Source organism: Marmota monax, unplaced genomic scaffold (genome assembly GCF_021218885.2).
Source record: "Marmota monax isolate L192 unplaced genomic scaffold, Marmota_monax_Labrador192_F-V1.1 WCK01_AAM20220418_F8-fsc00021, whole genome shotgun sequence".
Lineage (NCBI taxonomy): Eukaryota > Metazoa > Chordata > Mammalia > Rodentia > Sciuridae > Marmota > Marmota monax.
The window spans coordinates 21,224,204-21,251,597 of NW_026695228.1; the positions used below are offsets into that span (position 1 = coordinate 21,224,204).

General features: G+C 59.5%; 3 protein-coding genes and 1 long non-coding RNA gene across 5 annotated transcripts; 2 read left to right on the forward strand and 2 right to left on the reverse strand.

The window, feature by feature from the left end:
• The first annotated feature begins 642 nt into the window (after positions 1 to 642).
• Ushbp1 (USH1 protein network component harmonin binding protein 1) lies at positions 643 to 9,337 on the forward strand. Of its 2 annotated transcripts, none has more exons than XM_046437193.2 (13): positions 643 to 902; positions 1,044 to 1,136; positions 1,230 to 1,378; positions 1,849 to 2,284; positions 4,350 to 4,475; positions 4,637 to 4,773; positions 4,936 to 5,076; positions 5,287 to 5,451; positions 6,134 to 6,383; positions 7,104 to 7,313; positions 8,442 to 8,548; positions 8,738 to 8,860; positions 9,108 to 9,337. In XM_046437193.2, the coding sequence occupies exons 2-13, from the start codon at positions 1,083 to 1,085 to the stop codon at positions 9,295 to 9,297; spliced, it is 2,088 nt and encodes a 695-aa protein (XP_046293149.1). In that variant the 5' UTR covers positions 643 to 902; positions 1,044 to 1,082; the 3' UTR covers positions 9,298 to 9,337. The 2 variants fall into 2 exon arrangements, with proteins under 2 accessions (XP_046293149.1, XP_046293150.1); XM_046437194.2 differs by having other exon boundaries at positions 1,230 to 1,352; positions 2,003 to 2,284.
• On the reverse strand, positions 3,736 to 12,362 carry LOC124087967 (uncharacterized). The gene is made up of 4 exons (XR_009226035.1): positions 11,942 to 12,362; positions 11,629 to 11,757; positions 4,497 to 4,849; positions 3,736 to 3,972 (listed from the first exon to the last, which is right to left on the reverse strand). It is a non-coding gene; the product is annotated as an uncharacterized LOC124087967 (long non-coding RNA).
• Positions 12,363 to 12,768: 406 nt separating this feature from the next.
• Nr2f6 (nuclear receptor subfamily 2 group F member 6) lies at positions 12,769 to 22,409 on the forward strand. The gene is made up of 4 exons (XM_046437162.2): positions 12,769 to 13,573; positions 16,935 to 17,029; positions 19,747 to 20,307; positions 21,691 to 22,409. Exons 1-4 carry the CDS (start codon positions 13,296 to 13,298, stop codon positions 21,960 to 21,962), a joined length of 1,206 nt encoding a protein of 401 aa, XP_046293118.1. The 5' UTR covers positions 12,769 to 13,295; the 3' UTR covers positions 21,963 to 22,409.
• Positions 22,410 to 24,311: 1,902 nt separating this feature from the next.
• Ocel1 (occludin/ELL domain containing 1) lies at positions 24,312 to 26,875 on the reverse strand. The gene is given in 8 exon segments (XM_046436619.1): positions 24,312 to 24,701; positions 25,195 to 25,248; positions 25,481 to 25,646; positions 25,847 to 26,046; positions 26,167 to 26,343; positions 26,680 to 26,696; positions 26,699 to 26,713; positions 26,851 to 26,875. Coding segments are annotated over 8 exon segments (777 nt in total). The 3' UTR covers positions 24,312 to 24,578.
• Positions 26,876 to 27,394: the final 519 nt, after the last annotated feature.

A 27,394-nucleotide genomic window follows, 5' to 3' on the forward strand; every position in this document is an offset into this window, starting at 1 on the left:
TCCATCCACAACTAAAAAAATATTTAAAAAAGACTGGGATGTAGCTCAGTGGTAGAGCGCCTCTGAGTTCAATCTCCACTGCTGGAAAAAAAAACAAACAGGACAGGCTCGGGGCAGCTCAGGGGCTCAATAGTAGAGTACTTGCCTGTCATGTGGTGGATCTGGGTTCCATCCCCAGCAACAACAAACAAAAAGCCCATCATGATGTTGTAAGAAAAATATTGCAATTCCCCATCTTAAAGATAAGGAAACTGAGGCTCAAGGCGGGGGGTCGTCACTTGCTCAAGGTTACCCAACCAAGATCCATGTGTGCCTGAGTGAGTGAGAACAGCTGTCCCAGACACTGAAGGGACAGCTAGGCAAGTTCGCGGGGGAGTCATATGAAAAGCATCCACTCTGGGGACAGGAGGGACACTTTGGGACTTGGGAAATAAAATCCAAGCCTTGGAGATGGGGGGACCCTGGGCTCAGAGGATGAGATGGGGAGGGTCTCGCATCTTGGGAGCTAGACACATGCATCCCCACCCCCACCCCCAGGTCTGGAGGAACCCACTGTTCTCCCAGAGGAAACAGTACAATAACAAGTCACGTGACCAGGGAAGGGGGTTTCCTGTTTCCTGGCCCCTCCCAGGCCAGCCTTGGCCTGAGCCGACAGTGGCCAGAGTGACCCCAGGAGTGCTCAGGAACCCAGGCCTCTGACCAGACTGCTCTCTGAAGAACAGAGACATACGGCTGAGGGGACTGAACCACAGCATCAGGACCTTTTAGCTTAGGAGGGCCCTGGGACAGAAAGAGGACTCTTGGGGTTCCCATTCGATGTCTGGATAGGGGGAAAGGGGAGTATAGAAGTAGTGACAGATAAAGGCGTCAGAGGAGAAGGAAAAGTCTTGGCAAATGTGAAGGTAGTGAGCTGCCCATCCAGGGAGGCATTCAAATATGCCAGCCCAACATGGTTGTCTGGGGACCCCTTCCAGAGGGAGACTCATTGCTGACCTTTGCTCAAGATAACAAAGGCAAGAGCTGAGAGCAGGCTGTGTTTCTAGGTGACAAAGAAAGCAGGAAGATTCAGCTTCTGTGCAGCAATGAGTGCCCGGGCCACACGGCCCCGAAGCCGGCGAGGGAGGCACCTGCCGCCGGTAAGTGTTCCCCCTCCCCACCAGACCCTGCTCCATGGGACTCTAAGACCCAGTCTCTCTTGGCTCAGAGCTGGACCCCGGGGTCCTTTGCAGGGTGAACTGGACCCCGTAGCTGAGAGTTCAGAGGAGGCTGAAGCAGCCAGCGTGAACTCCAAGCCCAACCCTGAACCACCTCAGGAGAGTTTCAGGCCAGAGCCGCCAAGCCGCATGGTGGAGGTCAGTGGCCAGGGCCCAGGGAGCAGGTAAGATCCTCTTGGTCTGTGTCCTGGACTCCAGTCTGGGTGCGTCTTTGCCACCCACAAACCTGTGTCCCTCCCCTGCTCAAGCACCTGTTATGGCTCCCCATTGCCCTCCTCAGCCTGATTTTCAAGGACCGAAATAATGTAACCCTGGCCCTCACACATAGCCCCTGTATACCAAGCACCCCAGATGACCCCATTTCCAGAAGCTTCTGTCTCTCACACCCAGGCAAAGACTCTCTGCCCAGACACCCTTCTTTACCTTGCAAATTCTGGAACTCATTCTTTTCTGCGGCCCCCGCCCCAGGCCCCCTCCTGGACCACTGTCCAGCCTCTCAGGGTCCCGCTGGGACACCAGCCCCAGAACACACAGCTCTTGAAGCTCAGGGCCCCGTTCACACTTCCAAGGGACACTGCAGCGAAGTCCCCTGCTGAACGTGGGGTGGCTCAGGTCTCTGGGTTGGTTTTCACAGGACTAGCAAGGATGCTGAGGACTCAGGGGGGAGGCTGGCCTCAGCCCCGGAGGGACCCCAGGAGCCTGCAGTGGAAAGCCACCAGGCCCCAGAGACAACCCTGCTGGACAGGAAGACTGTCCCCACTGGGACCGGGGCCCCCGATGTGTTTCAGACCCTCCAGCACGTTCTGAGTTCCCTGGAGGCAGCCGCTGCTGCCTGGCGCCACCGACCCCCAAGCTGTCCTGGGCCAGTGGAGGCAGAGGACGAAACAGAGGGGGCCCGGGGGCCCTGCGCGGAGCAGGAAGGGGCCAGGGGTTGCCAGCAGGAGGCAGCCCGCCTGGCCGAGAAGAACGCCTGGTTGAGGCTGGCCCTGGGCAGCCGTGAGGACGAGCTGGTCCGCACACAGGCCTCCCTGCAGGCCATCCGGGCTGAGAAGGAGGCGCTGCAAAGAGAGGTGAGTGGATGGCCGAGTCCCACCTCCCAGGGCTCCCTGTCTCTGAGGGAGGAGGCAGGGCCAAGTTCCTTCATTCAGTGAAACAAGGCATCTGCATGGAACATTGACTGCTGAGACCAGCGACAGAAGGTCCCTTGCAATCTTAGTAAGAGGGTCCGGGAGGCCCACTTGATTAAAAAAAAAAAAAAACAGAAGGAGGGCTTGGAGGAGTGACTTAAGAATTTGGGGGAAGAACATTCGTCCCAGGCAGAGGGAACAGCCGTGCAAAGGTCCTGAGGTGGGAGCATGACTGATGTGTTCAAGGAACAGCAAAGACGCCAGTGTGACTGGAGCAAACAAGAGGGCACGTGAGGGAGATGAGGGCAGGGAGGTGACAGGCAGACTGTGCAGGGCTGTGGGGAGGACTCAGGCTTTTGCTCACAGTCCTGAGCAGAGTGGGTGTGCCCTGAGGCAGTGCTCACCGGCGCCCTCTGGCGGCTGTGGGAGGAACAGTCTGTGGAGGTGAGGGCAGAATCCTGATGTTCAGGAGGTGGCTTCAACCCTCCTGGTCCTCTGTGCTGAAAATTATGGAGGTGGCAAGAAGTGGGAGGATTCTGGGTGAGGTTGAAAACGGAGCTGAGGCTGGGTGCGAGGACCTGAGGCTGTGTGCGGTGACACACACCTGTAATCTCAGCAAGTTGGGAGGCTGAGGCAGGAGAATCGCAAATTCCAATAAAAAATAAAAAGGGCTGGGGATGTGGCTCAGTGGTTTAGTACTCCTGGGTTCAATCCCCAGTTCCAAAAAAAGGAGGAGGAGGAGGAGGAGGAGGAGGAGGAGGAGGAGGAGGAGGAGGAGACAGAAAACAGAGCTAGTGGACTCGGGGATTGGGTGTGTGACCTAGAGAGAGACCAAGGACCACTCTGGCGTTGGCTGCTGAGGGACTGACAGAGGGGACTGGGGAAGCAGATGGAGGGACAGGTTTGGCTGGGGGGAGACCCGGAGCTCTCTGGGTACTGATCAACTCAAGATGACCACTTGGGGAGAGCCACTAGGGGACAAGGGGACAGCTATACGGTTGTCCTTCAGTATCCTTGGGAGACTGGTTCCAGGACCCACTTCAGATACCAAAATCTGCAGAGGCTCAAGTCTTTCATTTATTTATTTTATGTGGTGCTGAGGATCCAACCCAGGGCCTCGCACGTGCTAGGCAAGTGCTCCACCACTGAGCTACGACCCCAGCCCAAGGCTCAAGTCTTTAGATAAAATTGTGTGGCATTTGCCTGCACATCCTCCTAGACTGGAAATCATCTCTAGGTGTCTCACGACACCCAACGCTGTGCACAGAGTTGTCACAAGGTTTTATTTAGGGAATAATAACAAAGAAGAAGCTGCTTGTGTTCAGTTCAGGTGCCATTTTGTTCAAATATTTTTAGTCCGTGGTTGGTTGAATGTGAGGGGTGACTGTATGTCCTGTTTCAGAGCTCACGGGGATATTTGGGCATCTTTAGCATGTAGGTGACATTTAAAGCCTTGTGGCTGAGCAAGATGGTGGAGAAAAGCCCTCCTCTCCAAGTGGTAGGAAGACAGGGCCAGGGAGCTCAACTTGGGAAATGGGCTCCATGGGCCTGGAGGTGTGGCTCAGTGGTAGGGTGCGGGTTGGCATGTGGGAGGCCCTGGGCTCTGTCCCCAGAACCACACACACTATCTCCTGAAAAAAAAAGAAAAAAGAAAGAAATGAAACTCTCTTCATGGGGTACAGTGGCACATGCCTGTAGTCCCAGACATTAGGGAGGATGAGGCAGGAGGACCTCTTGAGCCTAAGAGTTTGAGACCACTCTGGACAACCTTTCAATAAATAAAAAAGTGGGATCATTTTTCCTCCAGAGGGGGGCCCATTTCCCTGCTGGGAAAGATAAGTCATGCATGATGAAGGACATGCACAAGACCATGTAGTGAGGGCTTCAGCGAGGTGACTATAGGGGCTTCTGCCTTCCAGCTGGACTTGCCCCTGACCTAGGAACAGGCCTTGGGGATGGCTGGCAGGTGATTGGAGCCCCCAGCCTGATATTCCCCATCATCCCCCAGGTCCAGGAGCTGCAGGATTCCATAATGAGGCTGGAGTCCTCCCCGCCTCCCTCTCGCCACCAAGCAGGTGGTCCGGGCAGTGATTCGAGCAGCTCTGGGGCAGATGGGGAACTCTGGGGAACTCAAGTGAGTATGAGAAGTACAAACCCCTGGTCCTGATAGACTTAGCATTTAGGAGGATGATCTTAATTCCTGGTCATGGAATCCAGTTGCTTCTGGGGTTGGAAAAATCTTGATCCTGGGCTCTTGAAGCTCACCAGGTCCATCAAGTGACTTCTTCTTGGCAGGACTCCTCCCTGGTTCAACCCCTGCTCCGGCGCCTCCGGAGTGATTCCAGCACCCACATTCTGGGGTCTCTCTCCATGCAGCAGCCCCTTTCCCCTGAGACGCACATCATGGAGTCCCGGTTGGAGCAGCTCCGGGGGTGAGAGCCACAAATGCTGAGCTCTTAAGGGCACTGGCACCCCCCACAGCTGGGTTACAATTCTGGGAGTCTGGAGCTACAACAGGGGAAGGAGGGTGGAAATCAGACCCTGGCTATCACCAGTGGCCTCTCATTTCCCCTCTTTCCCACCTTCGGAGGCAGGAGTATCGAGAAGCTGAAATGCTTCAACCGTCTGCTGTTGGCTGTGCTTCAAGGGCACAAGGGCCGCTGTGAGAGTCTCAGCATGCAGCTGGGCCAGCGGGAGGCCGAGGCCACAGCACTGCGTCTGGCCCTGCAGTACAGGTTGGTGCACCCCCCACAGTGACCTCGGCAGCTGTGGAGGGAATGGCTCCACCTGCCCAGGAGCCAGGACCCTTGTGGGAGAGCATGTTTTCTGACTGTGACAATTAAGGCGACTTCAGACTGAGAAGAGAGGGCAGGGGTGAGAAGTGAGGAGTTTAGGAGCCAGATGGAGCTTGGTGTCCTGCAGTACTCAGAGCCAGTGTCCCACAGTGAGGACTGCGAGGAAGCCTATGGGGCCCTGCTTGCTCTGCGGGAGGCTGACTCAGGATCAGGGGATGAAGTCGCCCAGGGTGACCTGCAGGTGGCTGAGAAGGAAGCATGGAGACTGCTGGCACAAAAGGAGGCTGCCATGGATGGAGGGACACCACGGCCCAGGTACCCTGCGAGCTCTGGGAACTGTGCTGGTGGGTGACTGAGGTCCTGACTGGGGAATGGGACTCCCAGAGCTGGCCACGGGTTTGGGTTTGATGTTGCTGTGCCCAGCAAGGCTGGCATTGAACTCACTTTGGTTGGCTAGCATGAGGTCTAACTGGGATTTCCTATGGTTACTTATCAAGGGTGGCATGATGGTTGACAGCCATTAGGGTTGGCAAGGGACCCACCAGGGAGGGTAGGAAAGTGGATGATGGAGAACTGATTAGAACTGGCATGATGGTGCTTAATGACGTTGGCCTGAGGTTCCGTGGTACCCACCGGGGTTGGCAAGCTGGGTGATGGTGCCCATTGGGTTGGCCACGATGGTGTCTATCATGTTGATATGAGATGGTGCCATTAGGTTGGTGAGATGGAACCTGCCATATTGGTATGAGCAAATGGTGCCCGTTAGGTTGGCATGGTAGTGTCCACTGTCCACCATGTTGCCTTGATAGAAGGTGGTTCCCACTAGAGTCCACCTCATGGTGCCTACCACATTGGTATGATGCAGGGCCCAGCACAGATGACCCAGGTGCATCATGGTCCAGTGAGATGGAAGGTGATGGAACTGACAAGTTTGTCCTGAAGTTAGCAGGACTGTGCTCATCGGTGTTAACACGGGACTCTCACCTGTTTCCTGTAGCCCCGAGGGCAGCAGCGTAGATAAACCCACGCCACAGGAAGTGGCATCCCGGCTCCAAGGATATGTCCAGCGTCTCCAGGAACGCCGTGCTCTGGTGAAGATCCCCCCGGGGCCTGGCCCCACCTCGGCACCTTTGCCCACCGTGCCCCATGCAGAAGCCATGGTGCAGGCCATTCTGGAGACCCAGCCTGGCCCTGCCCTGCCCCGGCTGGAGAAGATGCAGATCCAACAGGACCTGTTGGCCACACGGGTACAAATGGACTGAGGTCACCATGTCATTCTTTCCTGGACAGACAAAAGCATTTCTGAGGCCGAGAGGGATGTGGTTGGGGGACCAGGAGAGTTCTACTGGACTCGGGGCAGGTTTCCTGGAGGAAGGGCAATTGGAGTTGAGGTTTTGAGGGATGAAGAGGAGTTTGTCCTTTGGGATTCAGATTTTTATGAGACTCTGAATCTGAGTTTCCAAATTCTGTTCTTGGGAAGAGAATTTGGGGACAGGGAAGGATCTGGGTTTGTAGCCTGGCATGAAAGACCTGAGGTTCTGGTTCAGGGAGGCTGGGTATTTGCCTATCATGCATGAGGTCCTGGGTTCCATTCCCAGCACAGAAAGAAGAAAAAGGTTCTGGAATCAGAGAAATTCCAGAAACTTCCACTGATCTACTGCTTGACTAAGAGATGCCATTTCCACAACTGTAGCTTATTATTTTTTTTTAATTGCACCCAGGAGCACTCTACCACTGAGCCTTTATAGATTTTGAGACAGGGTCTTGCTGCATCGCCCAGGCTGGCCTTGAACTAGAGTTCCTCCTGCCTCAGCCTCCCAAGTTGCTGGGAATTCAGGCGTGGCCACTGTGCCCAGCCATCGCTACGGCTTTTAGGGGAGGGAGGTATTTCCTGTCTCTGGAGCCTCAGTTTCCCCAGCGGTTGATCCCAGAGGCACTCATTCTCCGTCCTTTCTACGGTCCTTCAGGAGACCCTTGCTGAACTGATGCTGCAGTTGCAGCTGGTCCGGCGCGAGAAGCGCAGCCTGGAGCTGCGGGACGCTGCCCTCCGAGCCCAGGGCCCTGCCCACCTGCTGCTGCTGGAGCAGCTGCAGTGGGAGCAGGCGCAGCTGGGGGCTGGAGGGGTGGACAGCAGTGGTGGAGGCAGCAGCAGTGGGGACGAGGAGGAGTGGGCGCAGGTGAGTGGCCCTGCATGGACCTGGTAGGGTGGCAGCCTGCTACTGGCCGCGTGGTCCTGGCCCGTTGATCCCCCCTTGAGCTCACCCTCCGTTTCTGCCCAGAGAAGCAAGTTGAATGGTTAAGTTCCTGCCACACCTGCTGCCTGTACTTTGCAGTTCCTTTCCTTGGGTGTCTCTAACCAGGACCAGCTGCAGCTGTGAGCCGGTCTCTCCCCTCTTTCCCATGGGGTTTAGGGTTTTCCACTCAAACCTATACCATCCCCAAGCCCTGCGTTCCTCCTGTCCCATCCCACACCCCAGTCTCTGCCTCATCTCCTCCCAGATTTTGATACCTTCTCCTTCCTGCCTGGTTGTGTCTGTCCTTTCCTAAAGTCTTCAGCGGCTTACAGGCCTTTTTTTTTCTTTTTGGTACTGGGAATTGAACCCAGGGGTGCTTAACCACTGAGCCACACCCCATGCCCTTTTTGTAGTTTATTTAGAGACAGGGTCTCATTAATTTGCTTAGGGCCTCACTAAGTTGCTGAGGCTGGCTTTGAACCCACGATCCTCCTGTCTCAGCCTCCAGAGCTGCTGGGATTATACGTATGCTCCACTGTGCCTGGCTCACAGGCCTTTAAAAAAAAACAAAAAACTTTTGTGTTTTTTAGTCAGAAGGTTCTTGCCCTGTTGCCCGGCTGGCCCCAAATTCTTGGGCACAAGAGATCTATCTTCCTGCCTCAGCCTCCCAAGCAGCTGGGACTCCAGGCATGTGCCACCACGTCCAGCTCAGTGCAGGTTTCCTAACGCAGCCCTTGAATCATCTCTCTCGTCTCCAAGACTTCATACTGACTGTGCTTCCGCCAGGAACACCTCTCCCCTCTTTGTGTAATAGAAATCCTTGGCCTTCTGTAGCCCTGAGCTCAGAGGTCACCTCCTCCTGGCAGTCCTCCTGGACTGTCGTCAGATGAGGTCCCCTGTTATTTATTTCCCTTTTCAGAGAGAAGCTTTCCCCATATTGGGGTATCTCATCAGACTGAGGGCAAGGGCTGTGGCTGACAGCAATCTGGGTGGCTTCGATGTCCAGCCTGGGTGAGCACACCCCAGGGGCCTGGGCTAATGTTACTTTTCCCTCCCTTTTCTTCCTCTTAGGGCCTTCCTGCTGTTCCTGGTGGCTCTAGTGGCCTTGATGGAGGCCAGTTAGGCAGAATGTGGGACCCAGAGAAGTTAGCCAAAGAAATAGAGGCATCAGTCACCAGGTAGGTGTGTCACCAGGTAGGTAGGCCTGGATGGGGGTGGATGGGCTGGCAGGGCATGGCAGGGCGGCAGCATTGTGTGCAGGCGTGTTTATGTGAAAGTCCACGTGAAAGTCCACGTGGTTGAGAGGGGGACAGGGAGGCAGGATTGGCGATGGCCATGAGCTGCCCCTCTCTCCACCGCTGTGCTAGGACCCTGGACCTGCGGGAGCAGATGCAGTCTCTTAGAGAGCAGCTGGAACAGGTAGCTCAGAAGGGACGAGCTAGGCGGACCCAGAACGCTGAGCTGAACACTGATCTCTGCAAAGCTCACAGGTGGGCCCCGGCCTGGTCATCATCTACTTGGTGACCTCACAAGCGTCCCCAGCTCTCCCTGGGCCTCAGCTGCCCCCTGTAAAAAGGGCAGCAAGTCCAGTTCCCCCCACGCCTCCCTGCGGCCTCTGAGCCGTACCAGGGCCCCAGCAAGACCCGGCTCAAGAGCGCACGCACTGGATGGGCGAGCGCAGCCCCTGCTTTGGCGCAGCGCGGGGCAGTTCCTGGCTCAGCCACCCACTCCCTCCAGTGCCCTGGTCCTGGCCTTCCGAGGAGCCCACCGGAAGCAGGAAGAGCAATGCCGGAAGCTGGAGCAGCAGATGGAGCGAATGGAAGCCCGGCAGGCCGAGGAGCTCGCCGTGCTAGAAGCCACCGCCAGAGCCCTGGGAGGACGCAGGCCTCCCTGCCCACCCCCTCAGCTGGGGGAGACCTTGCTGTAGGCCCTCAACCAGGCCTGTCATAAAGCATACTGGAGTGACATTGTCCTGTGCGGTGACTTTGTGTTTGGGGCTCATTTAGCACGACGGGGACTGATGGGAGGTGACTGGGCATTTGAAGAAAACCCAGTGTCTTTGCCCTGGCACCATGTGGGGGAAAAGTTTGAGACTGAGGTCCAGCCAGAAGTGACCTAGGTTGTAGGGACAGAGACCCCCGACTGGGGCAGTTTGGGCTCAGTGAGGTCTCCGGCGAAGCCGAAGTTCTACCAGTTCTCTTTGTCCAGAAGCCCAGGGTGGGTCCAGGGGAGCAGGACACCTTCCCTGCCCATGCCTGCCCAGGGAGGTGGGGTCTGGGTTGGCAGGCGCTCTCCAAGAGAATGCTGGGGCCCCAGCAGGGAGACTGGGGCCAGAACGGGTCAGGTTCGGGTTGTGCAAGATGAGTGCCTGCTCCCAGGGTGGTGAGGGGCACAGGAGCCAGAGATGGCTTTGGAAATTGCATTGCAAGATCATGGAGTTTGGGGTGGGGGCAGTCACCCCAAAGGCAAAAGCCTGGGACTTGGGCTGCCTGGTGCTTTGGGGGTAGGAGGAACTCAGAGCAAGTGTCCGAGCAGCTGGGGCCTTCTCCTGTGGGGGTTGGGAGCTGGGAGGAGTGTTTTTGCCAGGTTAATAGCAGGCAGCTGATTAGCGTGTCATTTGCATAGACCACACCCCTCTGTCCCTCCGCAACTGAGGGGCTGGGTTGGGGAAGGGGCTGAAAACGACCCAATCACGCTAGGATTAGCGGCCAGCTGTCCCTCCTGGGCAGTAGCTGAAACCCAAGATGAGGATTAGGAAGGTTTCCTCCACAGCCTTGGCGGGAGGGCGGGGCTCGGCGGCAGCACCTGGCCGCACCTGTGCAGGTGTGTGACAGGCGGGTGCCTTTCCCAAGGGAAGGCCACGGGTCAGCGCGTCAGTGGATGGTCTTGTCGACCTGAGAGGCAGAACAGGAAGAGAATGACAACAGAGTCTCTTCCCATGAGCGATGGGGCTGGTGACCTTCGGTCCCTGCGCTGCCTCTGGACCCAGGCCAGACAGTTTCCGGGGAAGGCAGGGAAACTGAGGCGGGTCACCTTGCTCTTGGGAGAAGCCCAGGAACTAACTTCCCTCCGTCCTGTCCTTTCTAAGAGTGTTCTTAATCCCTAGTCCCACCAGGTTGACGAGGGGAGGGGCGAACAGGGAAGCCAAGGTCACCTGTAGGAGGGGGAGGGGGCTGCTTCCCAGGCAGCCGGGGCAGCGTCTAGCCGTTCCCACGGGCGCCCTCGCGGCAGATGGGCCCAGGCCCTTTTGTCCCGGGTCCGCGGCCGCCGCAAGGTCAAATGTCACCGCGGGGCCGCGGGCAGGGGTCAGCTGGGGGCGGTGCCGAGGCTCAGCCCATCACCAGTCGGGCCCCAGGGGCGCGGGGGTGGAAGGGCTGCTGGTAGAGGGCGGGTGGGCAGCCCTGGAGCTGGAAGGTCCTGAGAAGGGGCAGGTGGGAAGGGGCAGCCCTGCCTCCAGTGTCTCCCACCCAGTCCCCCAGATTCAGTTCCTCCTCCCCCACCAAGTCAACTGCCCCTGCCAGTTTCCTGTCCACTTCCCTTGTGAGTCCCCCCTCTCAAGCTTTCTCTCACTTTTAAGTCCACCTTTTTGATATCTCCTATGAGACCCCACACCCCATGTCCGCCACCCAAGAATGCTGGCAGGTTTAGGCCAGGGGAACCCGATCCTTACCCCAAATAACAAGCCAGTGCCCCCAGGTTCCCATGAAGCTCCAGAACTAAAGTGTCATTTGCCTGCCCAGGCTCCCTCCCCCAGCAGGACTATGAGCAAAACCCCACTCTAGTCAGATCCATGAGAAGTCCTTGCTCATGTCTAACCCTAGTCTTTCCTGCTTTCTCTATTAAGTCTTTTTCCATTTCACACTAACCAGACCCTTTCTGGATGATCCAGAGGCCCAGGGATGGGTGTGACTGGCTGGCTAAACTGAATCTTAATTTCCCTTTAAGTATCATACAGTCTCTAAGCATCTCTCCCAGCCCCAAGTCTCTCACTGGAAGGGCTGGTATAAGATCAGACAGGGGCAGAGGGCACTGCTGTCCTGTCTGTGGCTCTCAGAGGCTCAGATATGTGCCCTGGTGTCCAGTTCTAGGTCCAGGGCTAGGCAGGAGAACAGGCTGGGTGGCTGCACCTTCAGGACTCATAGGTAAAAGGTCACCTGAGGAAGAACTTTTCCAGTTGGTTAAACATTAACAGGTCTAGAGCCGGCGACTCAGGCTTCCCCTGCTCCCAAGTCCAGTCTTGCATGCAAAGTGTGCTTACTAAATGCTGGTGAGGGTAGAGGGTCCGGCAGAGGCAGTGAGGGGCTTTGGACACGGTGGCGGGTGGGCGGCTCCAGGGTTCCTGGAGGAGATCTTGTAGTCTCCAGCCGGTCTCCAGGCCAACCCCTTTCTGCAAAGCACAGAGGGAAAGAAATGAAGGGGACAGGGACAGGCCCTGGCAGGGGTGATTGGTATTCCTGTGGTCTCCAGCCCGGTGGAGGGCTGGTGGAGGGCCGGTGGATGGTCGCAGAGTGCCCTGCCCCCAGAGGCCTGAAATTCTGTAGAAGGGACCCCCTGACTTCGCTACTCCTTACCCGTCCAGCCAGACTCAGACCACACCACCCCTTCTCCCTGGAGGCTCTGGGCACCAGGTGTTCGCCCAAGCAGAGAAAGGGTGGAGTGGGGGTCGGACGGACGCGGCGACTTTCTGGAAGAGGAAGCAAACACAATCCATCCTGCAACTGTGCGAAGAAATGCCCCAGGGTGTGTGTGTGTGTGTGTGTGTGTGTTGGCAGGGGCGTGCCCCCGGGTGCAAAAGTCCCCCGATTATTGCTTCTGCTGGGAATGCGTGGGGCTGGGGGCTTCCGAGGGGCGCCTTGAGGGTGTTTGAAAGACGTAACGTCCAAGGCCGGAGGTGGAGGGAAGGGCCACGGAGAGACATTCTGGCGACATTAGAGGAAGGGCAGAGGGCAGTCGCCGCTCAGGCCCCCGAGGCGGCCCTGCAGGGGTTAAGGCTGGAGCGGGTGGAGGGCGGGGGCCTGGGGAGGGGGTGGGGGAGGGTCAGGCCAGCGGCCCCGCGCTCCGCCCCCGTCCCTCCCGCTGGCCCGGGCGCCGGGCGCCGCGCGCGGCCACCCATGCCCTTATAAGGGCGGCCGTCGCCCGGGCAACGAGCGCCCGCCCCCAGCCCGCGGCGCGCGCCCCTGCCCCCGCCCCCGCCCCCCGCCCGCCCCGCGGATGGAACGTTGTGTGTCAAACCGGCCGCAGCGCGAGGCCGGCGCGCGGGGTCGGCGGCAGCGGCGGCGGCGGCGAGAGCGAGGCTTGGGCCCAGGCGCAGGCCCAGGCCGGGCGGGCGCGGCCGCGGCGGGGGCGGCAGCTCGGGAGGCGCCGGCCCGCGGCCCTGCAGGCCCCGAGCGGCCGCCGCGGGCACCTGGGGGCCCTGGGGACCCAGGGGGCGCGGCGACTGGCCCCGGCGCGCGCCCGCCGCCCCTCCCCCTCGCCACGGGCGGCCGCGCAACTTGCGGCCAAACTTTCCCCCCGGCCTCCCGCGCTCCGATGGCGACCCGCTAAGTTGGCCGCAGACCCAGGCCGAGCGGCGGCCAGGCCAGAGGGCGGCCCCTGCGCAGCCCGGGCCGGGTCATGGCCCGCGCGCCCCTGCCGGGGCCCCAGGGCGGCGGGGCGCGAGACCTCGGGGCCCCGGGCCCACGCCTCTAGCGCGCCCCCGCCGGCCCCGCGCACGCGTGGGAAAGTTGGCCTGGAACCGGCCCGACCAGTTCCGCCCGGGCGCGCGGACCGGCCGCAGGAAGTTGCTGCAAAACTTTTTTGGGGGGTGCAGCCGGTGCCCCCCGCGCGCCGGGGCCGGATGCGCGCCTGGTAGGCTTCCCCGGGCCGAGAGGGGTGCCCGAAAGGAAGAACGAGGAGGGGGCGCCCCGGCCCCGCTGCCCTGGGGCTATGGCCATGGTGACCGGCGGCTGGGGCGGCCCCGGCGGCGACACGAACGGCGTGGACAAGGCGGGCGGCTACCCGCGCGCAGCCGAAGAAGACTCGGCCTCGCCCCCCGGCGCCGCCAGCGACGCGGAGCCTGGCGACGAGGAGCGGCCGGGGCTGCAGGTGGACTGTGTGGTGTGCGGGGACAAGTCGAGCGGCAAGCATTACGGCGTCTTCACCTGCGAGGGCTGCAAGAGCTTTTTCAAGCGGAGCATCCGCCGCAACCTCAGCTACACCTGCCGGTGAGCCCCCCATCCGCGCGCGCACCGCCGCCGGGCACCAGCCCCGGCCTGGGGCGGGCCTCTGACCTGCTCGGTCACCTTGGGCCTGGTGCTGACCTTCCCTGCGCCTCCACTCCCCCTTTGAGCTAGGGACACAGCCCCCCTCCCGCCATTCCTTTCCTGGGGTTGTGTATACAGTTGGCGCTGCATCGATGCAGATCCCCCCCCAATCAGGTGGTCCCTCGCGGCTTCTGCCTCGGCTTCTTGCTCGTCTGTTCTTTTTCTCCGAGGAGGGGGTCGTGGCCGCGCGGGGACGGGCTGGGGGTGCTGTCAGGAGTGGGACCCTAACCCCAGGGCACCCCTTCTCTTGGGGATTCGGCGCGCGGCAGAGCCCTCGGGAATCGAACGTGGAACTTGGACCGTGGAGCTCGCAGAGTCCAGGGGCCATTGTCTGCGGCCGCGCGGATCGATACGGCGCGCCCTTGGGGTCAAATATCACTTCCAAAGTCGCCCAGGCTACCGCGGCAGCTGGAAGGAGGCTGGGATGGCACAGTGTGGTCTTCTTCACATAAGGGGCCCTGCTGTGGAAGGGGAGCTGGGCTTGTCTGTCAGGGGGCACCCCCTCGGCTCTCCCTGGGCTTTGGGTCACCGGAAACCACCACTGGAGGGCCAGCAGGGCCACCGGAATTGACCGCACCCCCGCGCACACACCAAGGGATGGGTGCAGACCTGGGGCTCCTGGACAGTCCTGTGAAGTTTGGGGCCACTGAGAGGTTATGGGAATGAAATGCTTCTGAGGAGGAGCCCTGGGTGGTCCCAGTTGGAGACCCCTCCGGCAGGGTGTGGCTGTGCCGGCTCTTCCTGTTGGTGCTGGGGATGGAAGGTCCGCTGGAGGAAGGGTTGGGTGTCCCGCCTAGGGAATGGTGGATATCCTCTCCTTCACTGACAGGCCCCACCCTGCACCCCCCAGGAACAACGTGGTCTCTGTGGGGGTAGGATGGACAGTCCCATTTCCCAGATGCACAAAACTGAGGTCCAGGGACATCTTGCCTCCTGCCCTGGATTCCACATGGAGCATATCTGATTCAGCTGGGCTCAGCAAGGGGAACTGTGGGGCCAGGGAGGGAGGGGGCTGAGTTGGAGTCATTGCATCCCCAGAGAGAGCTGCTGACCACGGGCTGGTTGGCAGAGGCACCATGTGGGGACCCGGATGACTGAGGCTGGAATTTGGCCCCAGGTCCCTGGTCAGAGCCTGCTGGGGGGTGGGTGTGGGTTGGGGGGTGGGGCAGGTAGGGGGTGGGGGGACTGGCCTGCTCCCTCCTCCAGCGCTAACTGGGCCACCAGACTTTGGCCTCATTCTTGCTGCTGGAATAAATGCCCGTGCTCTGGTTGGGTCTTTAGGGAGGGCAAAGGAGGGGGCTCAGGCAGTTTCAGGATCCCAGTGTACCTGAGGGCGGGGTCAGGGTGCAGCAAGAGGGGGAGTTGTTTGGAGGCGGCAGATTCTTCAGAGCTGTGTGGCCCAGGGGAGTCACTGTCTCTCTCTGAGCCTCCAGTTCATTAAGCAGTTGGCCTGGGGGGTTTCATGTCAGTGCCCTAGAAAGACCCCAGTCCGAGCCTTGTCCTCAACGGGCTCTCAGTCTGGAGGAGACACCGATGCCCGGAGCCTGTTGGGTCTGGCCTCCTAGGGAGGGAGCACAGGGGTTTGCCTGGGGGTCAGGGAAGGCTTCCTGGAGGAGGGACCCAGGTGGTTCTTTTAAGCATGAAGGGTTTGGCCAGCAGGAGCCGGCACTCCTGAGGGGGCCCAGGTGGCAGCTGGGGGAGCTGGGTTGTAAGACCAGACTGTCAGGCCCTGGAGGAGCTGGAGCCAATGGGTCTGTAGTGCTAGACTGAGGCCGTGGGGAGCCTCGCAGGGCACGGGAGCAGGGGAGGGCTGTGTCCTGAACTGGACACCCTGGCAGAGGCGCACACTTGTGGTCCCAGCTGCTCCAGAGGCCCAGGCAGGAGGATGGCTTGAGCTGTGGAGTTCTGGGCCAGCCTGGGTGACATAGCAAGGTCCCATCTCCAAAAAGAAAGAAAAAAATAGGACTGGAGGCCAAAGGCCAAAAGCCAAAGAGGAGGCTGAACTGGGCGATGTGATTGGGCAAGGTATATACTCTTTAGGTGAGATAACAGGAAGAACTTACTGTTTCCTTATCTGGGGAGACAGATCCGTTCAAATTCTATAGCTGGGAAAGTTGAGGCCGAAGGCTCAGGGCCTCCCCTGAGGTCAGATGGCCCTGAGTAGGCCCCCTGCCCTTGGGCCCCAGGCCTGGCCCGTTCCACCCGGCTGCCCTGGATCCTCCCCCTGCAGTCTGCTGGGGCTTTGTTCGGGTTCTGCCTGAGTTCCCTCTGCCCTAGTCGGGCCTCTTGCTGGGCTCAGTGGCTGGTGCCTCGGCCTCCGCCCTGTTTGCCCTGCCTCTGAGTTCCCTGGCTGGGCCTGGCTCTCCCACCCCGCCCCAGGCCCACAGCATCCCTGTAGGAAGGCCACCCGTGCAGTTTTGGCTGGGCGTCACAGCTGGGTGCCCCTCTGTGTCTTTAATGTTTGGAGGGTTTATTTCAGTCTCTCACCGTGTCCTCTTGGTGCAGGGGTGTCTGGCCCCGGGCCTCAGGGAGCCCCCAGCCCATGGGGGAGTGCGGGGGCCAAGGGGAGAGGGTTCTGGGGACATCCGAAGAACAAGGGCCTGAGCTTTTCCCTCCTGGGGCTGAGCCTGGCCGGGGAGCCCACTGCCTGTTGGGACCTCCTGGAAGGGACAGCAGCAGGCCACCGGGCTGCGCAGAGGAAGCAGCTCAGGGTGGCTTCCGGCCTGGATGGAGTCAGAGGAGGGGAGGTGGCTGTGGCCCTCAGGGGGACCAGGGGCTCCTGGGTTCATTCCTCCTTAGTGCAGGCCCTGGGCAGGCAGTGCGCCGGGGTCCCCAGTGGTGTGACCCCATAGACCCCTGGCACATGGCCTGGCCTCTAGTGCCTTAGTCACTCACAAACCCAGCTCCCTGACCAGGTCCCTTCTCTCCCCCCATAGTGACCCTGGGGACAGGGGCCCTACCTCTTAGCCTGACGTTGACCAAATACAGTGACACCATTCAGTTCTCCGTCCTGGCTCTCTGTCCTGTTGCCCCTCTCCCCAGAGCTCCGCTGCGCTCCAGCACCCCTTCCGGGGCCCCTTGCTGTGCTCACTGCCTCCCCAGACACCTGCCCGCTCAGCCCGCGGCCACCTGCCCTTCCCGCCCTTCCGTACCTGGAGCCCTCAGTGCCGAGCCCCTGCCCAGGGAGCCCCAGCCCGTTCCCCAGGGCGGCTCAGGGAGATGGTGTGGATGTCATGGGAGCCCGGCTTCTGTGTGTCCCCAGGTCCAACCGTGACTGCCAAATCGACCAGCATCATCGGAACCAGTGCCAGTACTGCCGCCTCAAGAAGTGCTTCCGAGTGGGCATGCGGAAGGAGGGTGAGTGTGCTGGGGCTGCGAGGCCTCCCCAGCCGTCGGCCCAGGGACGGCTCCCGCCTGCAGCCTCCTTCCCCCTGCAGCCTCCTTCCCCCTGCAGCCTCCTTCCCACTGTCCTTGAGCCCTGGGCTGCAGCCTGGCCCTAGGCTGCATTATGACCCGAGGCCCCTGCAGCTGAGAGGCCAGGGTCCCGCCGGGGCCCTCGGGGGCTTTCTCAGCCAGCCCCTCTTCTCAGAGTCCTCGGTGTCTCCCCTGGCCTCAGAGGCAGATCCCCAGCCTGACTCCTTGGTGGCCTCCCTGTCCCTTCTGTGTTTGATTTGACTGGCCTCGCCTCCACCTACACCCCCCTTGTGTGTGTTTGTCCAAGGCAGGAACTCGGCCAGATTAAGGCAAAAGGTGGCCTGTCCTTCCTCCTGACCCCAGGCCCTGGGAGCCAGAGGCAAGTCAAGCCTCCTGCCCCTGCCCCAGGAATCTGGGCCAACAGACACGTGCTGGGCAGCAGGGCCTGTGATTCGGTGGCCCTTGGAATTCAAGTGGAACCCAGCGGTACCCCAGGAGCCCTGGGTCTTAGGATGGAATTCAGTCTGTTGGACCAGATTCCCTGTGCTGGGTTACAGGTTAGGCTGTCAGTTCTTCCTGGCGTCTAACTTGAGTGTCAGCTGCTGAAAGTTAGTTCCTTCTTGCTGGACCTCTCTGGGAAAAGCTGCTCAAAATCTTTGTCTTAAAATCATCTGCACTGGGTGTGGTAATCCCATCTACTAGGAGGCTGAGGCAGGAGGATCGCAAGTTAGAGACCAGCCTGGACAACTTAGTGAGACCCTGTCTCAAAATACGATTAAAAGCAGCTGGAGATGTGGTTTGGCAGTAGACACCCTGGGGTCCGTCTCCAGCACTGCAACCAAAACCCAGACAAGCCTACCTCAAGGAAACACCGCTCCCTTTGGTCCCTTTAGGTCTGAAGGTGACTCCTTTGTCCCTGCCCCCTTCCCCAACCTGGATTTTGCCTCTGCTTGTGCATTTGATCTAAGATACTGATATACCTCAAATCAGGACCAGGATCTCCGAGGTCGCAGTCAGGGTCAGAACTCGTGCTTTGAGCCCTGTCCTGCCTCAGGACCCTTGCGTGGGCTGTTCCCTCTGCCCAGACTGCTTTTCCTCCAGATAGCTGCATGGCTTCCCCCTTTGTCTCCTTCCCCTCCTTCAAGGTTGCCTTGAACATCACCTCCTCAGAGAAGCCCTCCTCATTACCCCCCCCTGCTGTTCCCCCTTCATTTCACACCATCCACCGCGCTCCCTGTCACAATGTCATCCCCTAACGGTGGGCATCTTGATCTTTCTTGTTCACTGATGTGTCCCTAGCCCCTAGTCCAGGGCCTGGCATACAGTAGGTGCTCAATAAATGGTTTTTGGTTTGAATTATCATCCATTCTGCCCTTCCTGTAACACTAGTTGTATAAATTCTCAGTGAATTCAGTGATGGTGTCATCGTCATCACCTGTTTTATAGCTCAAGCAATAGACACAGGACAGGTCAGTGAGGCCAAGGTCTGAGGGCAAGAGAGTTGTGGTTGGGAACTGAGTCCCCACAGTCTGATCTGAGTGAAGAGCAAGAAGCTGGCAATGGGGGTTTGAGGAAGAGGGAAGATCAGGTGCAAAGGCCCTGAGGCAGGAACATGGCCGGTCAAGGAGGGTTGGTGAGAGTGGGGTTAACAATCCAGTGAGCAAAGGGGCAGATGGTCCCTTGGGAGGGGGCAACACTTGTGGGCCTTTTCCCCCTCTGTACCCATTTCACAAGGGACTCAGACTCAAAAATCAATGACAGCAGCTCCAACTCATGCCTCTGCTTCTCTGCTGCCCCTGGTTCCTGCCAGGTCCCCTCTTCCACTGGCTCCATGCTGAGCTGACCTGGAGTTCACAGGGTGTGCCAGCTCGTTACTTGGTCTCTGACTGGCACCCCCCCCCCTGCCCAGCACAGCCCGGTAGCGCTGCAGCACCCTCAGCTGCTTTGTGCCTCAGTTGCCCTCTTCCCACTCACTTGGTCCCTGGAGACATGAACCCTGGCATCAATGGAGCCTCCTCCCTTCATGGGAAAGGCTGCCCAGGGCAGCTGTTCTTTACTGAGGGCCTGTTGCAGGCTGGACCCCAGTCCCAGGCCTGGGGCCGACACAGGCCCTGCCCTCGGGCCGCTGGTGGAGGTGGAGACAGTGGGTCTGCACCAGAGACGGGCTGGCGGAGCTTGGTCACTGGCTTTGGGAACTCGGCTGGCTAGGAGGTCCCAAGTCCTCCTAGGCTCCATCCTTAGCTTTTAGGACCCCATTGATTGACAGCTGGGGATGTGATTGACAGATCCAGCGAGGGCCAAGGAGCAGAGCTCACATCCCGCGAGAAGGCAGTTGGTCCCACTGGGGGCGGGGGGAGATGCTTCCTGTCCCCCAGAAGCTGGGGCAGGGGAGATGGACCTCCCTCCGGTTGGTGGGTCAGGGCAGAGTAGGTGGGGCCTGCAGCCTCCTGGCTCCAAGGGGTGGTGCGCCCAGGGGGTGAGGTTGGGGGTGAGGTTGGGGGTCCGGAGAAAGGTCCAGTGACCCTCTGCCCACTTTTGTCTTCCTCCCCTTTCTTCCTGCTTCCCCTCTTGCCTTGTCTTCCCATACGTGTCCCCCGTGTCCCCACCTGTCCTCTTCCCGCCCCTCACTCCTGCCCCTCCCGCCCCCGCCCTCCCCGCAGCGGTGCAGCGCGGCCGCATCCCGCACTCGCTGCCCGGCGCCGTGGCCGCCTCCTCGGGCAGCCCCCCGGGCTCGGCGCTGGCGGCGGCGGGCGGAGACCTGTTCCCGGGCCAGCCCGTGTCGGAGCTGATCGCGCAGCTGCTGCGCGCCGAGCCCTACCCCGCGGCGGCCGGGCGCTTCGGCGCGGGCGGCGGCGCGGCGGGCGCGGTGCTGGGCATCGACAACGTGTGCGAGCTGGCGGCGCGGCTGCTCTTCAGCACCGTGGAGTGGGCGCGCCACGCTCCCTTCTTCCCCGAGCTGCCGGTGGCCGACCAGGTGGCGCTGCTGCGCCTCAGCTGGAGCGAGCTGTTCGTGCTGAACGCGGCGCAGGCGGCGCTGCCCCTGCACACGGCGCCGCTGCTGGCCGCCGCTGGCCTGCACGCCGCCCCCATGGCCGCCGAGCGCGCCGTGGCCTTCATGGACCAGGTGCGGGCCTTCCAGGAGCAGGTGGACAAGCTGGGCCGCCTGCAGGTGGACTCCGCCGAGTACGGCTGCCTCAAGGCCATCGCGCTCTTCACGCCGGGTGAGGGCCGGGGCTGCAGGGAGGGTGCGGGCTGGGTCTCCACCCCCAGGGACACCCCACTCCCCAGACCTGGGGCCCGCGGGGCGGGGCGAGGACGCTGCCGCCAGTGCGACACCCGGACATCCCCTCCCCCCCATCTCAAGACTCCCAAGGGACTCCAAGCTCGGGCCCCAGACCCAGGGGACCAGCGACTCGGCTCCCAAGACCGGCCCCCGGGATTCCCACGCCCCCTCCCCCTCATCAAAGCCAGCTCTCGGGCCCCGGAGCAGGAGGAGAGCGGAGAGGCCCCCCGCCGCCTGGCCTGGGCTCTCTGCCGGCCCTCTCCCAGATCTCTGGGCTGGCCCAGGCCCCCGGGTGGCCGGAGCTGCGCTGGTTGGGAGTGGGGGCGTGGCTTGAAGGCCCCGCCCTCAGGTGCGGCTGGAGGGGACCCTAAGGTCTTTAGGGACCATCCACAGCCAAAGACCTAACGTAGTGGCCGAGCAAATGGCTCTGCAGTTGTTTGTTTGTGTTGCCCTACAGGGGACGGAACCCAGGGCCTCAAGCACCTGGGCCACAGAGCCACACCTGACTCTTGTTAATTTTGAGAGACTTACACCACCACCCCCTCCCCTGCCTCGGGAAAAACCCACAGCTGTGGCCTCTGCCACCCGCTGCACCTCCAGCTGGGATTCTGTACTTTGGAAAAACACTCCCCAGTCTGTCCCCTGGAGGTTCCTAAGCTGGCTGGAAGGATTCGGGCCACCAGATATTTCCTTGGGACACCAGCACTCTGGGTGGCTGCCTGCCTGTATTTGATAAATTTGGATTTGCCATCTCTTCTTTCCCCAGTAGACTCTTGAGTCTCAGTTTCACGGTACCCTTCTAGAGTGCCGCCACTTCCACTGGTCCCCACATTCACTCGCCTGGAACCAGCTGGGCCCTGCCTCTTTCTTCCCCAGCCTGATGCGTGGCCATAACTTGTGTCCCTTCCAAAGGAGGCATCACTGCCTGCTGCACCTCGAGGTCATTGCTGTCAGGTCTACCTCCACCTTGAACATCAACACTGCCTTAGATGCCCCAATTTCGAACCAAGGGGCACCTAACCATCGAGCCACATCCCCAGTTTTTTTTTTTTTTTTCTTTTTGGATCATTGTGTTTGAGACAGGGTCTAAGTTGCTGAGGCTGGCTATCCTCCAGCTTTGGCCTCCTGAATTGCTGAGATTGCTGGCCATTGCCACCCTGCCCAGCTTAGATGTCCCAATTTATGCCCCAGGGCCCATCTCTCACCTCCAGAGTGGCCCCATCCTTGAACACAGCCCTGAGTGATGGCCCCTAATCAGTCACCCCTGTGGGCCCTGTGTGGTCTGCTGCCTGCAGTCTGACCTTGCCCTCATGTCCGACAGATGCCTGTGGCCTCTCAGACCCGGCCCACGTGGAGAGCCTGCAGGAGAAGGCACAAGTGGCTCTCACGGAGTACGTGCGGGCTCAGTACCCGTCCCAGCCCCAGCGCTTTGGCCGCCTGCTGCTGCGGCTCCCTGCCTTGCGAGCGGTGCCCGCGTCCCTCATCTCCCAGCTGTTCTTCATGCGCCTGGTGGGCAAGACGCCCATCGAGACGCTGATCCGGGACATGCTGCTGTCAGGAAGTACCTTCAACTGGCCCTACTCGGGACAGTGACTGTGGGAGGGCTGGGTGCACACTGGCTGATCTGCAGACCTCAAGGGACACGGATGCCGGCCTCGAGGGACCCAGGGTGAGGGCCCTGGCTTCTCTCCCGAGACACCTATTTTTTAAAGACTGTGGAATGTTTGTCTTTCCCGTTTTTTAAATGATCATAAAACCAAAAAGAGACTGATCTTCCAGGCCCAGCTGGCCCCTCCTGGAACCCTGCCCAAGGAGGGCCCAGGGATGGAGGGCCCAGTGCTGGGCCTGCCTTGTCCCTCCGCATCTCGAGCATGAACTTGCGGGAGGGTGGGGTTGGCCTCCCGGTGATGTGGGCGAAGGCCTGGCCTCTGGCCTGGAGGGGCAGCTGCATGTGCAGGCAGCTCCTCCGGACATGGGGTCCACGTTGGACACTAGGTGACACACATGAGGCCAATAATAAAGCCGTTTCCTACCTGTGTAGCCATCTTTGAGGAGAGGGTGAAACGGGCACCACACCCACTGCTCCCGCTACCGTGAACTGGCGATCGGTGTCTTGTTGGGCAGGTGGGAGGGGAGGCTGGCCGGGGAGCCCAGGATCTGCACCCAGGCGCTCAGGTTCATGGTCCTGCTCTGGCTCCTCAGAGGGAGCCTCCTAGATTTGGATTCCTCCACGTTCTGGGCCAAACACATTTTCTTTGGTCAGTACTAATTATGGTGACTGGGCTCTAGTGTCCTTGGGAGAAATACCCGTGGCTAGTCTTGGCACATGATCTCAGCCCAGATAGCATGGGCCCTCCATTTCTCTGGCCACAGTCATTGGTTCATGGTGACATGTGAGTGCAAGCAGGCCAGGGAGAGTCAATGGCACACTTGGAACTGGAAAGAGAATTAAAGCAGTGCAGCTGAGAGATCAGTTTCCCATGATGCCTTTGGAGCCCCTGGATCAAGCCATACCTGAAATTCTTGGTGTTTTAAATTCCATGAGCTCAGATTTTCCCTTTTGTGTTCAAGATCATTTGAGTTCAGTTTCTTCTCTCAAGTGACTAAAAGCCCCAGGTTGTTTCTAATATTAGCACGAGGAGAATGCAGACAGACTTTAAAATGGGGACTTAATTGAGTGGGTCTGATGTGCAGTTCCACAGGACGCCAGGGACCTGTCATCCCAACCTTTGGATTTGTCCCCAGCTCTGGGCTGGGAAGACACCTATAGGATCTAGCAGCCATCTTCTGTGTTTAGCATGCATGAGGCCCTGGACCAATCCCCAGAGCTCCCCAATCCACCCCCAAAAGATGCCACAGCAAAGGAAGCTTCATGAGACGTCTGAGGACTAAGACCTTGAGGTCTGTCCTGTCTGTCCCTGGGCAGGAATCCAGCCAGGCCTCACTGCTCAACTCTCACTTTTCCATGAAACCCTTCCCATATGGCCTCCTGTAGGAGAATATCTTGAGCCTCCCTGGATCTTAAGACTCTGCTGTTCATCTTTCTGTTACTGGGCTTGGCCTTCCTTCCCCAGACTATGGGCTTCTCAAGGACTAGCCTCATGGCCAGTGGCTGGCACTGTCTACCTGGCCTCCAGGTAGCCTCAACTGCCGCTGTCCCCTGTGGCTCCGTGGGAAAGACTCAGAAAGGGCTGTATCTGGTCTGCTACCACCCGCCTGGCCGGATCCTGGCCACCTGTGCCCCACCTGCCCTACCCAGGGCCTGGCATGGGTCTGGCACCGGGGGACCCTCCACCAGGCCAGGTGTCAGCTGTGCCCGTGCCTGCCTGGCGTCCATCCCCATCCAGCCTGCAGGGCCTGGAGAAGTGGACAAGGGGAAACGCAGGGGCAGGGGCAGGGTCACCTCAGGACCTGGGGGCCCCCCAGGTGGCTCCAGTGCTGCACCCCATGAGTCCTCGGGAAGCTGCCTGGTGAGACTCTGGGGTCCTCTGTCCACCTGGCTTCCATTGTTGGACCTGCAGAAAGTGGCTCCCTGGGGCTGCTGGAGTTGGCTCCTCTGCCTTTGACCAGAGGCCGAAGGAGGCTCCTGGAGCCAAGGGAGCTCTGTGCACAGGTGAGGTTCAAGCCCACTCAAGACCCCGGACAAGGGTCCTTCTCAGGAGCTCACTGTTTTCTCCCCTCTGGAAAACACAACTTTTATTTATTTTTTTTTTTTGTACTGGGGATTGAACCCAGGGGCCCCTTACCACTGAACTACATCCCTGGTCCTTCTTTATTTATTTACTTATTTTTGAGACAGGGTCTTGCTAAGTTGCCGAGGATGGCCTCAGTCCTCCCGCCTCAGCCTCCCAAGTCACACAGCAGAACAGAACAGTTTTTTTCCTTTGATTTTCTGGTGACTACTGAGCAAAACCAGGAGTGTCAAGCAGTTGGAGACAGAAGGTCTTTGATCCCCCTTTATTCCCCTGGGAGGATGGTGGGATGAGAGCAGCACTGCTTCCACCGAAGGGCCTGAGGTCTCAGTCCTCATAAGGTCAGGGTTGGCATTCCCAGGGGAGGTCCTGGGAGAGGGGCCATTAAAGCTGACCACAGAGCCTGCAATCAGCCAAGGCTCACCAGGCCAGGGGAGAAAGGCAAGTCCAAAGGCTGGCAGGCGGGCAGAGAACCAAGGGATCCCTACCCTGGTCTTGCTGCCAGTCTCCAGGACACTCAGAAGTACACAGAGCCCTCACTGTCCTCTTGGTCATCGAATTTCTGGATCTGGGTCTTGAGGTGCCTCAGTTTGGCCTTCAGATAGTGACAGCGCAACTGCTTGTCCAGGAAGCTAGGGTCCTGGGAGGGAAAGAGCCAGGGAAGTCCTTGTAGCAGTCTAGCCAATGGTCCTTGTGCTGTTCAGCCCTTTGTCTTTTCCTTTATAAGCCTCCATTTTTTGAGTGTAAAAGAGGATGACTGAGAGGGAGAAGGGGAATAGCATGGATGGTGGAAGGAGACCCTCATCATCATACAAAATACATGTATGAAGATGTGAATTTGGTGTCAACATAGCTTATATACAACCAGAGATATGATAAATTGTGGTATAAAGGTGTATTAAGAATTGTAATGCAAAAATAAATTTAAAAAAAGAGATGCACAAGATTAAAAAAAAAAAAAAAGAGTATGATTTAGAGTGAGAAGAAAAGAGAGCTCCTGCAGGGCGGGAGGGGACCCAGTAGGGTTGCCCAAGCCTCAGCTTTTTTGTTTTTGAACTGGGCACAGGTGTCCCAGCTTCACAACACTCAGGAGTGCAAGGGAGAAGCTATGTAACCCAGGTGTCCTGACTCACCCTCCACTTTTTCTCAAACTCCCTCCGGATGCGAGCTGCAACTTGGGCCTCCTTCTGCAAGGGGAGGAGGAGGAAGTAGCTCAGGAGATTGGAGCCAAGGAAGAATAGGGAGGCTCAGTGACCCACCCAGGTGAGACCTTGAGCGCTGCCCTTGGCCATGTGTTGTGGCACCCACCCAGCCTAGAGGAAGAAGCCACCAAGGATCTGGCCCCAGTGGGTGTCCCAGGGGCTTAGGTCAGGCCACTTGAAGGGTTGTGGGCAGCAGGGGTTTCTGCCCAGTGCTGACCTGGCTTTGGGGTGGGGGCAGCGAGCTCATCAGGGCCTCCAGCTGCTGGAGCTTTGCCTGTGTGGACCCCACCTCTTGCCGGAGCTCCAGGAACTCTCCATACTGGTCCTGGAACACTGCGACATAGCGGCTGCGTTCCCTCTCACTGCTGACCGGTGGGTACTTGCTGCCGGGTTGAAGGGGTCAGGGTGCGTGGAAGGAACTCCCTGGTTCCCTTCATCAGCGGAGTTAGTTTTTTCCAAGCCCTTGTTTGAGTCCCTGCTAGAAATACCCTTTTCCTCTCTAGTAAACTCCTGGGCAAAGCCCCAGCTTCAGCGCTCCTTCCCTGTTCCCAGGCATCAAGAGCCACCACCGGGGGACACTCACAGCTCATAGTCGGGAGAAGGATGGGGCCTAGGCATTTGCTCCGCACGGATGGCTCTAGTAGGCTTCTTGGTGACCAGGAGGGCCTGGGGATTTAGTTCATCCTCAAATACAATCTTCCTGGGCCTGGCCTTGTGGAATGCGGGCTGGGGCTGGTGTCGCGGGCGGGGGGCGCTGGTTTTGTGGTCTGGAGGCACTGTTCCCTGCAGGTTTGGGGTTAAAGGGGAGTGGGGAGCGTGTGTCAGGAAACTGGGGTCTTTTAACCTGGGGGGTCTGGATCTTTGCCGAGGCCCAGCCTGTGGACTCCTCTGGGCCACACTCACCGGGGGCCCAGGGCCAGGCGGGCGGGTCTGCGAGATCCCCCGGGCGCCGCGGGCCCGGGAATGCTCCCGGGCCGGCATCTGCCTCCGGCAGGGGCAGCTCCCAGGTCCCCGAGCTGGGGGGCGGGTCCCGCGGGGGGCGGCGTGGCCCGCGCGTGGCGGGCGCGGTCTGCGGGCGGCCTGCGGACAGGGAGGAGGGCAAGGCTGGGGGCGGCGCCCGGGGGCTGCCCAGCGCGGTCCACAACCACCCGCCGGCGCGGCCCCACCCCGTCTCTATTTGAATAAACGCACATGATTGGTCACCAGCGCGCCTCAGGCTCCTCCCCTATTCGCGAAACCCGGAAACGCGATAAGCAAACGCTCATAACATCACTACGCAGCTGGGCTCGGACTCTAGTTAACCAACACCACGCTGCCAGAGCTTCGCGCTTTCCAGGAGGAGCCCACCGATCACAGCCCCCGAGATCCCCCCGGGACCTCCACCCCGCCTGCAGGATCGTTCCCGCCCGGCGTCACCTGTCCCAGCGTCCGAAATCTGAGCCTCTGTCCCCTGCCGGAAAGGCACTTGCATCGGGGATGTGCGTTTAACTGCGGGCTGGACCCAACTGGTAGGGTCTATTGGGCAGGGCGTGGGCGGGGCCTGGAGACGCAGGGGCGGGTCTGGCGTGGCGGGGCTTGGCTACAAACCGTGAAACGCAGGTTCGAGTCCCATCTCGACCCAGACCCGCTGTGTATCTGGGTTGAAGTTCAACTTCTCTTCGTTTGTCTGAAAAATGTGGAGGTTTTCGCGAGCTGTATTCATTTTTTTCAGCAGCTATATTTTTATTTTTTAAATATATATAATTTTGAATACTGGAGATTGAACCCAGAGGCGCTCTAACACTGAGCTACACCCCCCAGACCTTTTTATTTTTTGAGACAGGGTCTCTCTAAGTTGTTGAGGGTCTCACAAAGTTATTGAGGCTGGCCTGGAACTTGTGGTCTTCCTGCCTCAGCCTCGCAGGGATGATAGGCATGCGCCACCGTCCCCCGTCAGTAATTATTATTTTTGTACCAGGGATTGAACCCATGGGTGCTTAACCACTGAACCATATCCCCAGCCTTTTTTTCTTTTTCTATTTTATTTAGAGACAGGGTCTTGCCAAGTTGCTTAGAGCGTCACTAATTTGCTGACGCTGGCTTTGATCCTCCCGCCTTGGCCTCCTGAGCAGCTGGGATTATAGAAATGCGC

What these genes read in the sequence shown, in the direction of transcription:
- Nr2f6 (XM_046437162.2), top strand. Translation starts at nt 13,296, where the DNA reads ATGGCCATGGTGACCGGCGGCTGGGGCGGCCCCGGCGGCGACACGAAC. An exon ending in AACCTCAGCTACACCTGCCG is followed by an intron (nt 13,574 to 16,934) that starts GTGAGCCCCCCA and finishes GTGTGTCCCCAG; the next exon opens with GTCCAACCGTGACTGCCAAA. An exon ending in CATCGCGCTCTTCACGCCGG is followed by an intron (nt 20,308 to 21,690) that starts GTGAGGGCCGGG and finishes CATGTCCGACAG; the next exon opens with ATGCCTGTGGCCTCTCAGAC.
- Ushbp1 (XM_046437193.2), top strand. Translation starts at nt 1,083, where the DNA reads ATGAGTGCCCGGGCCACACGGCCCCGAAGCCGGCGAGGGAGGCACCTG. An exon ending in GGAGGGACACCACGGCCCAG is followed by an intron (nt 5,452 to 6,133) that starts GTACCCTGCGAG and finishes TGTTTCCTGTAG; the next exon opens with CCCCGAGGGCAGCAGCGTAG. An exon ending in ATAGAGGCATCAGTCACCAG is followed by an intron (nt 8,549 to 8,737) that starts GTAGGTGTGTCA and finishes CCGCTGTGCTAG; the next exon opens with GACCCTGGACCTGCGGGAGC.